This window comes from Onychostoma macrolepis, chromosome 25 (assembly GCF_012432095.1).
Source record: "Onychostoma macrolepis isolate SWU-2019 chromosome 25, ASM1243209v1, whole genome shotgun sequence".
Taxonomy (NCBI): domain Eukaryota; kingdom Metazoa; phylum Chordata; class Actinopteri; order Cypriniformes; family Cyprinidae; genus Onychostoma; species Onychostoma macrolepis.
The window spans coordinates 3,165,473-3,176,961 of NC_081179.1; the positions used below are offsets into that span (position 1 = coordinate 3,165,473).

General features: G+C 32.8%; 1 protein-coding gene across 1 annotated transcript; it reads left to right on the forward strand.

The window, feature by feature from the left end:
• The first annotated feature begins 104 nt into the window (after window positions 1-104).
• On the forward strand, window positions 105-5,174 carry cdkn1bb (cyclin dependent kinase inhibitor 1Bb). Its single transcript, XM_058767324.1, is given in 4 exon segments — window positions 105-675; window positions 677-912; window positions 1,700-1,816; window positions 3,977-5,174. Coding segments are annotated over 3 exon segments (537 nt in total). The 5' UTR covers window positions 105-481; the 3' UTR covers window positions 1,807-1,816; window positions 3,977-5,174.
• Window positions 5,175-11,489: the final 6,315 nt, after the last annotated feature.

Sequence of the window (11,489 nt, forward strand, 5' to 3'; positions counted from 1 at the left end):
TGAGTGAAACGAAACAACGGATCATTTAGTGAACCGATTCGAAAACGATTCATTCGAACGAATCGACTCGCTCCCGTCAGAACTCGGAGGCTCGTCGAGGGTGTTTTTGTTGATTTTCTTTCTCTGGGTCTGTGAGTGGGGGGATGTGCGCCGAGAGAAGGCGGATCTCCGATGCACCAATCCGCGGCGTTCCTCTCGTCGTTTAAAGAGCTCTTTGTGTCAATCACGCGTTTTTTTCATCGCCATATTGGGTGCCGTAAAGCCTCGCCTTATTATTTCTCTTCCCCTTTTTTACTACGACGCGCAGTTGACAGGAGCGGCCATCGCGAACGCTGCTTTTGTTTTGATGATCGTCGCGCGTCCGTGTTTTTCGCTCATGCGGCGAGTTTGCCTTTACGCCCGTCGCTTTGGATCGCGTTAACGCAGGAGGGAACGCTCTGTAACAGCTGTGGGGTTTTGTTTTCGACTTGAACGCCTTAAAATGTCTAACGTTCGCTTGTCTAACGGCAGCCCGACGCTGGAGCGGATGGAGGCGCGACCGTCAGACCAGCCGAAGCCGTCGGCGTGTCGGAACCTGTTCGGTCCGGTGGATCATGAAGAGCTAAAGAAGGACTTCCAGCGGCAGCTGAAGGCGATGGAGGACGCGTCGTCTGACGCGTGGAACTTCGACTTCTCCACACACGCCGCGCACCGACGGCAGATACCAGTGGGAAGCGCTGGATATTCGCTCGGTGCCCGGTTTCTACAGCAGGTCCGTGCGGGGCAAGGGCTCCGATCTTCACACTTGCTCCTCTGGGAATAATAACGACAATAGCGTGGATGTTAACGGCAATCACGACTGTCGGGTAACGGAGCAGAGCGCGGAGACGCCCGAAAAAGACCGAGAGCAGAGGAAAAGAAGCTCCTGTCTCGGTATGTGCGGAATTATCTCATTACTCTATCGCGAATTTCAGATAGCTTTTTCCAGTCTATTGAAAATTATATGTGACCCTGGATCTCAAAACCAGTCATAAGGGTCAATTTTTTTGTAATTGAGTTTTACACGTTTATATATTTATATCATCTAGCTGGCTTAATACGCTTTCCATTGATGTGTGGTTTGTTATGATAGGACTATATTTGGCTGAGATGCAGCTATTTAAAAATTTGGAATCTTTGAAGGTGCAAAAAAAATCGAAATATTGAGAAAATCGCCTTTAAAGTTGTCCAAATGAAGTTCTTAGCTATGCATATTACCAATCAAAAATTACATTTTGAGATATTTATGCTAGGAAATTTACAAAATATCTTCATGGAACATTTCTTCATGGATTTTTTGGCATAAAAGAAAAATTGATAATTTTGACCGATACAATGTATTGTTGGCTATTGCTACAAATATACCCCGTGCTGCTTATGACTGCTTTTGTGCTCCAGGGTCGCACATCTGCTTAGCCTGTGTATATGAATTTTCATTTTGTAATATCTATCTATCTGCATGCAATTGCATTTTGATTTATCCTTGTTGAGCCCAAAATTTTAATAAATGTAGATGTAATGTTATAAACTGTTATGCATTTTGATGTGCGAAATGTGTACATTACAAAGAAAAGAAGCATTGCAACAGTTGCATTTGATTTGAAATGCTCTTAAATTGATGTGTTTCTTAAATGTATTTTATTTTATTTTTAACCCATGTGGGATGTTTTGTTTGTGTCAGACTCGTCGTGTCAAAGCAAACGCTCACACATCTGCGTGGATGAAGTGACCCGGACGCCCAGAAAGTCCAAAAATCCCAGAAAACACCCCAGCTCGACTCCCACATAAACCCCATGAGGTGAGCACAACTCGATTTCTTTGTACACATTTGCATTCATTTACACAGAAGAAATACTGTTTTCAGTTTGCACATAAATGTAGAGAGATGTAGAATAGCAAGTTAAGTTCATTTTAATCATATTGCATTAGTACCCAGTATACCTTTATTTTCCTTTGTTAAAATTTTCATCTGATATAGATGTTAAACATGGGTGTTTTATTTGAAGTGCACTGTAAAAAAAAAAAATTTTTTTTTTTTGATTTCACTTAATGTAATGCATTACTTTTGCTTATTTGTTAAAGTTACTTGCAATTTCTTTCTACTTCACGTTTTGCTTCAGTGTGTAACTGAAGAGCAGTCTTAGAGTCCGTGAAAGGGTTAATACGGTGGGTTTACTACGAGAGCTCGAGTTTCCTTCAGAGTGAAAAACATTTTACACGTCAGCAGTGTGCTCACTCATTTTCTGCTGTATTTACACCTGAACAGAACCGGCCCTCGTTTATTATACGTGCACATTTCCACGCATGTAAAACCGTGTGGATTTGCTCAGTGCATTGAAATGCAACACCTCAGAATTGCATTTAAAAACTTAAAAGGCGTTCTATTTAAATGTCTAAATCGATTGATTGTAGACTGAGTCCACAAATCTGATGTAACTGCGTGTTCGTGTTACCTCAGTTAGTCATGTGAGGAAACGTCCTGCCAAATCAATATGTCACCGGGCTGCTAGTCAATGAGCAAATAACAGCCGGTCGCGGCACATTTGTAAAGTCATAACATTAGTAATGAAGAGTGTTTTGCTTTGGTGGGACTCAAAACGTTTCATGATCGCATTTTCCAGAGTGTTTTTTTTTTTTTTGGTCATTCATTCAGTTTTTTGCGGGTTCTGCTGCTCGTCTGTTTTGTGGTGTGGTGTGCTGTGACTCACGTACTTATCTCTGCGTTAGAGTCAACAGGGTTTTATTGCCATGATTGTTCACGCTTACAATATGGCATGTAAAAATATTTACAGTATGCATAGTGTAGAAAATAAACAAGGTGAATAATGACACTAAAATATGCAAGCTTGTTTCCACCACGGGATAAAAAATAAACAGGCAACTTTTTTTTTCACAATTTGGGCTTTTTCTTGCAATTCTGAGCCGATATCTACCAATTCAGAGTTTCTTGCAAATGTGAGGGAAAAAAAGTCAGGATTGCAAGATGTAAACTCAAATTCAGAGTCAGAATTGTGAGATTGAAATATTTTGATTTTTTATTGATTGTGTGTTGGAAACAATTGCGTGATGTAAACGGAGGAAAAAAGTCAGAATTGTGTGCTGTTACCATTATTTTTTTAAATTTTATTTATTATGTGCACAACAACAACAAAAACAAATTTGCGAGATTTGTCAGAAGAATCAGCGAGGAAAAAGTCTGAATTGCAAGATATAAACTCAAATTAAAAGTTAGAATTGTGAGATTAAAATACGTTTATTTTTTATTGATTGTGTGTTTGAAACAATTGCGAGATGTAAACAGAAAAAAATTCAGAATTGTGTGCTTAAAGTCACTGTTACCGTTGTTTTGTTTTTTTATTATTATGTGTCGGAAACAACAAAAAACAAATTTGCGAGATTTGTCAGAAGAATTAACGAGAAAAAACTAGAATTGCAAGATATTAACTCGGAATTCTGAGAAATCTGAATTGTTAAATAAAAACTTGCAACTGCGAGAACAAAAGTCAGAATTGTGTGATTTAAAAATTAGCAGTTACCTATAAGTTTTTATTTAGTGTGTCAAAAACAAAAAAAAGCAAAATTGCTAGATATAAACTCTTAAACTCACAATTTGTGTGATTTTAAAAAGTCACAATAACCATTATTTTTTGTTTGTGTTTTGGGGGAAAAAAAATCACAATTAAGACGAAATGAATTCAGAGGAAAAAAGTGAAACTTGTAATTTCAAAATATATATTTTCTTGCAAGAGTCTGAATTCTGAGTTTGTGCCTTTTTTCCTCAGAATTGCAAGAAAAAAAAAGTCTGTGAGAATAAATTCGCAATTAGCTTTTTATTCCATGCTTTCATAATAGTTGTTGCATGAATACCAATGCAGTTCTGCTGTGAAATGTGTAATAAAGATGCTGTTTTCATTAAAAGCATGTTTCTGTTGACTAATTCTCTCGTATTTCCTGACAGGGCTGAAGTTGACGTTGTGGGTTTGATGACCTCAGTGCTTGCTGAACGAAAGATTTTTTTGGGGGGAAAAACGGACGAGCGAATGGAGGAACGAGTGGAAAATAAAACATATCAACTCTAAGAGTGTGTTCAAGCACTGAAACAAACACTAAAGTTCTGGCACTCAAGAAAAAAAAGCAACTGCCTCGTAAAGCAGTGTATGTAGCAGTGTGCAATTAGGTTGAATTTCCTTTTTTGCTCATTTTTGTTTTTCTTACTACCTGTGTATATAAATATATATTTGTTCCTTTTCATATGTAGCACATAATTAGTATTATGTTGGAAAAATTCTATTTTTATTTTTTTTTTGCCTTTTTTTTTTTTTTTTTTTTTTTCTTTTTTTTTGAGGTGTGAGTTTGGTTTGACTTGAAGAGCCACCGTTGCCGTGTAGATTATTTCCGAAATGCTGTTCATGTTTATTTCACGTTTTGAAGGCCTGTTTATATATTGGCTGTGTAAAACATTTTTTTTTTCTTCAGATGAGGTACACAAAATAGCAGTTCTCTGAATGGATCCGGTTGGATCTGAACATCTCAGCCTCTTTTGTTTTTGAAGGTGATGTAAAAGTTGAAACTCTGAGGTCAAACCTTGTAGCATCGACCAGTATTACCAGTATCAGGCACTTCCGTGGAGGAGAAACGTCTCTCACCCTCTTAAATTATTTCTCTTGATCATCTGTAATTTGCGTGAAATTTTCTACTGATAATATTTTTTCGTTTCACTTTTGTTCGACTCAGTCACCCTTGATTTAGCCTTATTTTCTTGCGTAAGCGGGCGTTTCGCCCCACCAACTGTATGCATCTAAAACACTCGACAAATAGATTCTGTGGTGAAACCTGATGCATAACTGTATTTATAAAGTAAATATTAATATTTGAACAATTTTCACTGCCTGTGTATTTGTGTAAACTTTGAAATGTACCTGTGTACATAACTTTGTAAAAACACTGAGAAATTAAAACTAACTTATTTATGTCAAGCTTTTTTTTCCTTTTTTTTTTTTTGGAAATTAAAAATGGGTTTTTGGTCAAGGTTTGAGTCATTATTTTTGTAAATGCTTTTTTTTTTTTGGTGGTTCTTTTTTCTGATTTTTTAAAATATTATTTTAACAATTTGTAAGAGGTTGCAAACTGAGCCTGATTAAACTATTTGAAAAGTGCTTTTTTTGTCCTGTGTGGTTATACAACATGCTGCAATCAATTAAAAGACAATTAAATTATTTCAACCCACATCTGTCTTATTTGAACATTTATATATTGTCTTTTCAGACCTTCAAATATGCAACCTGTGCAAGACATTAAAATATTCACAATTACTGCAAAAAAATGCACATTTAAAAGTTTTAAACCATCATTCGGCAATTTTTAAAAGTGATTAAAAGGCTAAATCGAAAATCGCATCCAAATTCTTAGGCAAAATATATTTTTAAATACTTTTAAAAAATATGTATTTAATTTTTTAGAATCCGTTTCCAAAAATCTATAAATAATAGCCAAACATATATTAAAAATTAAAAGGCCAAACCGATATTTGCATCCAAGTTTGAAGAAAAGTGAGGGTAAAATATATTTTTAAATGCTTTTTAAAATATATTTTCAAAAAATCTACACAAAACAGCCTAAAATAAACTTTTATTTATATATATATATATATATATATATATAATTTTCATATATATATATAGAGAGAGAGAGAAATATATTTAAAAATAAATTGTTAAAAATGTTTTATTACCTTTTTATGCTAAAAATAAAAGGCCAAACCAATATTTACATCCAAATTCTAAATATATATATATGATGGCAAAACATTTTTAAAAGCTTTAAAAAAAACATTGTTTAAAAATATATTTTCAAAATCTTACAAAATTGCTGTTACGCATATATACAGGTATTTATGTAAATGTATTTTAAAATATATTTTAGAAAATATATTTTTGGCCTGTATGTATTTTATATATATATATATATATATTAAAATATATCTGGAAAAAATTCATGTTAAAAGATTCATATAAAATATTGTGTGATTAAAAGGCTAAACCGACATTTGCATTCTCAGTTGCACATTAAGTGTTTCCACCACCACCAAAACCCAAAAACACATTTTCAAACAAACCAGGATTAAATGCACATAAATTATTACAACTCAAATGTTTTATTTGAACATCACACAATAAATTGTCAATGCAATCCTTCAAAAATGCAACCTGTGCAAGACATTTAAACATTCACGATCCCTGCAATAAATGCACATTTAAAGCTACAGTTAAGAAAACGAACGGTGTAATTTTCTGAGCTGTTAAAAATGCACGAAATGTTACTTGTCGTCCATAACACTACAGTGAAAATATATACTGCATATATTTTTAGTCATTCCAGTGACTAAAACAATCTTTGGCTTATGCAAGAAAACAATGTGAACACTGACTTCACATCCTTGCTTTACCTTTCTTGACCAGCTTTGGCAAGCAGTCGTTCGTGTCATTTACCCGTCTGAATGAAGCACGCATGCCGACGGTTAGTCACAGCCGTGACTCAAACACAAACTGACAGTGGGTGTGGTGATCCGGCACAGGTGCTAGTTTGTCATCCCACTTGTGTTTTGTACTGCATTGACCTGCAAACGTTTCATTTTTGACTTCATCTAACTACAAATACTTTATGCTACAAATCTAACTACAAATACTTGCTGTCAAATAGAATATACAGAAATGCAATTTGTTTGATTTAAAGGAATATTTCACCCAAAAATGTAAATTTGCTGAAAATATACTCATCCTCAGGCCACCCAAGATGTGGGTGAGTTTGTTTCTTCATCAGATTTGGAGAAATGTAGCATTACATTACTTGCTCAGCAATGGATGCTCTGCAGTGAATGGGTGCCGTCAGAATGAGAGTCCAAACAGCTGATAAAAACATCACAATAATCCACACCACTCCAGTCCATCAGTTAACATCTTGAGGAGAGAAACAAATTCATCATTCATTTTTAACTTTACAGCATCATTTCTGGTCAAAATACGAGTCCATAATCCATAATAACACTTCCTCCAGTGAAAAAGTCCATCTCCTGATATCAAAATCCACCCACATATTTGTTTAGAGCTGTTTTGGTTTGTAAACGGTGCTTGATCTGTGCATATTTCTCTCCTGATTCAGACCAGACCACTTTTCACTGGAGAAGGCAATATTATAGATTATGGACTCAAATTTTGGCCAGAAGCAACGGTTTGAAGTTAAAAATGTCTTGATGGGTTTGTTTCTTACAAACGCAGCTTTTCCCTTCTCGAGATGTTAACTGATGGGTGTTAACTGGTGTGGATTACTTGTGATGTTTTTATCAGCTGTTTGGACTCTCATTCTGACGGCACCCATTCACTGCAGTGAGCAAGTGATGGAATGCTACATTTCTCCAAATCTGATGAAGAAACAAATTTTCATTCAATCATTTCACATCAAATCTGAAATCACAGTTGCCAAATGTCAAATTTGATTTGCACTACAGATGAGTCTGGATTGTCACCAGTTCGTCGCCCTTCACTCGACTCTTGCAAATCCATGATGTCGTTCTGATTCTTGCCAGAAGGAGTGAGAATAAAGCCACAGTGATCTTTTAATTGCTGGTTTGAATGTGCCAACCATAGCAGGATGTGTGTTTATTCACGTGGTATCAGTCGATCTGCCCAAGAGCGTCTTAACCGCACAGATCAGGGACAAGCAAGAAACAGCTCTTTTGGAAAGACAGAGGGAATTTCACGGAGTTTCCAATCCGATTACGGACGTTACGATTTGACCTTTATGAAATGCAATTAGAAACTGATGGGTTTAGAGCTCAGTGCCAAAACGGTGGGGCTGTCCCATGAGAAACACAAACCGCAGATTACAGCTCTTCATTCCTCACCTTCCTCCTGTAAAAATCAAGCAAGTATTGTAAGATGCTTCAAGACACCAAAGTCTGCCATCTCAAACATTCCTTATTAAATACTTTCACAGACGCTATTAGCTCTACAGTCCTACTATTTTTTTCTAACAATTCGCTGCTTATTTCTATTTTTACGGGGGGAAATGTTTGAGAAAATCTAAGCAATCCCATTTTGATTTTTTTTTTTTTTTTGGCTAAAATATTTTTTGTGAACAGTGAACAGTGAACCTCAATGAAAATATATTTAACTTCAACCTACATATACCAAATTATATTTCAAAATGTATTTAATGTGATATATGTGAATGCATTTTCTTAGATTGAAATACATGACAAAATATATTTTTAAAAATGTATAAAAAAAAAAAAAAAAATATATATATATATATATATATAAGATTAATCGCGATTAATTGCATCCAAAATAAAAGTTTTTGTTTACATAATATATGAGTGTGTACCGTGTATATTTATTATGTATATATAAATAGAAACACATGAACGCATATATTTAGGAAAAATATGTTATGTTTATGTATTAAATATATTTATATATAATATCAGAATCAGAATCAAAATATATATAATATAAAATATAATAATATAAATGTATATACGTTTAAATATTTTCAAAAATATATACTGTATGTGTGTGTATTTATATATACATAATAAATAAACTAAGTACACACACATATATTGTGTAAACAAAAACTTTTATTTTGGATACGATTAATCATGATTAATCGTTTGGCAGCACTAATATAAATATATATATATATATATATATATATATATATACACACACACACAAAATGCATAAAAATATATCGGTAGAAAATATATGTAAATATATTTTAGATCTTTTTTTTGGTATATTTTTGCAATATATTTTAGAACATTTTGAAAAATATATTTTTTGCCATATGGGATAAAATATTTTTAAAGTTGATGTATAAAGTGCAAAATATATTGTTAAATGCTTTAACAAATTACATTTTTTAAATATATTTTCAAAAATATACAAAAAAGGCCAAAAATACATTTTTAGAAAATACATTTATGTATATATTCTGAGATACATTTTAGAAAATATAGTTTTTGTGTATTTTGAAACAAATAATTAAAAAAAATATTTTTCTTTTTTTTAATTAATTTATTTTTTTTAATAAATTTAAAAAACAATTGCCATATGGGATAAAATGTGCAGTTTTTAAAAGGCCAAGCCAATATTTACATGTGAACTGGTTCCACCAAAATGAATGCATATACCAATACAATCAGACATTTCAAAACAACAAAAGCAAACAGGGATTAAATGCACATAATAAAAACAGGAAGACACCTGCACGGGCGCTTTGCGGTCTCGTGAGTCGCAGGTGTGTGACCTCAGCCGTTTTTGTGCTGTGCTCTTCGCTGTCGAGAGGTTAGAATGCTGTTCTGTTGTGTCTGGGACTCTCACTTGGACAAAAACACAGAGAAGGGACGTTAGTCATGTAGGCTTTGACTGTCCTGACCTCGTCCAATCGGCTGTGGGGAAAGTCAACACTGCAGAGCAGAAAAACACTCCAGCCTCGTTCAATGGGCTTTGATGGGCAAAACGTAAATTTCCTCTTCATTGTTCCATGGACGGGACTTGAACTGCAGGGAGTCCATTGAGTCTCGGGCCAAACGGGGAGGAAACGGTCAGAAAGAGAAAATAAAATGTCTGTGCTTCTCCATTCATTTCAGTTTCAGTGGTTTTGGAGTCGATCATTATGAAACGTGAAGAGCTGAAAAGTAAAATAATAGTGTAAGCGTGTGACATTAAACAACTAAACGTTCTTTAAAGGTTGATGGGGAATTAGCACACAATGACACATTGTCTGTCTTTGTAATACTAAAGTAAACACTACTATTACGTATAACTATATAACTAGTATAATTTTTTTATTAGAAAATAAAGATTTATTTTAATAAAATATATGAACAGTAATGTACGATAGATTTTACAAATAAATGTAATTGAAACAGTAACATTACATTTAACATCTAATATATATTACATATATGATTTTATATATGTATATGTGTGTGTGTGTGTGCGCGTATAAATATATATTACATGAAATAAACAGTGACATATAATAATAGGCCTATATTATAATTATAATATATACATTACAGTTCAATAATATTTCTTCATTAGAAACATCGTAACTTCCCAGTTAAAATGAAACTTCGTTTAAAATTAAATTCATCATCATTTACTCACCCTCATGTTGTTCCTTCTTTCTTCTATGCAACTATGAATTATGAGTTATTTTACACAATTTCTGAGCAGATCTTCTGTACAGCTCCAAAAATGACAGAAATGCATCATTATATTTTGTGTGATGCTTTGTTCATTCTGTCATTTAACTAATATTTAACAGTCAGTATCAATGAAGATCTCATCTTTATGCAAAATGACTCTGGAATAAATAATTCATTAGTAAATCAAACATAATTGCAGCTCTGATCTCATTTTGGTTCCATCTTAGTTGACTTAACAACTATTAACTATGGAGGTCCATTTCAGCCACATAACAACAACAAAGTAAAATGAAATAAAAATAAGGAAATTATAATTATGACAATCAAAATTATGAGATAAAACATGATTATGACAAAAAATAAATAAATAAATTAACTTTTGATGTCATAATTATTACATCAAAAGTCAAAATATTTGTTATAATTATGAATTTGTCATAAATTTCTCTAAGTCCAGCTTGATTTGTCATAATTTCTACATTTTATCTCATATTAATAATTTACTATCTCAACATTTCGACGTCGTAGCATTTTTTTCTAATTGACATCAAAAATTTCAACTTTTGATGTCAATTATGACATATCAAATTTTTTTTGTTAAAATAAAGCCTTTTTATTGCATATTTATGACTTTGTCTCAAGTTTCTCTCAAGTCCACTTTTCTCTCAATTATGACATTTTATCTCATAATAATGGCTTACTATTTCAAAATATCAACATTTTATGTCATAGTTATGAATTACCAAAGCATTTTTTTTCTTATGTGGTTGTGCTCAATAAAAGTTCAACTTTTGATATTTATTATTATTATTGTTATTATTATTATTATATAAAAGTTTACATTTTTGTTAGAATTATGACTTTTCATGCCATAATGACTTTATCTCATAAGTTTCTCTCCAGTCCAACTTGTCATAATTTATACTTTTTATCTCATAATTATGACTTACTACCTCAAAATATTAACATTTTATGTTGATATTGTCAAACATGTCAAAAAAATTTTCCATATGTGGTTGTGCTTAACAAAAATTAAACTTTTGATGTCTATTATGACATGATAATTTTTATTATAATGACTTTATCTCATAAGTTTTCTCCTAAGTCCAAGTTGTGTCATAATTTCTACTTTTTTATCTTAATATATAATTATGACTTAATACATTTTATTTTATAATAATGACTTACTATCTCAAAATGTTTGACATTTTATTTCATAGTAATTTTTTTCTTAAGTGGTTATGCATAAAAATTC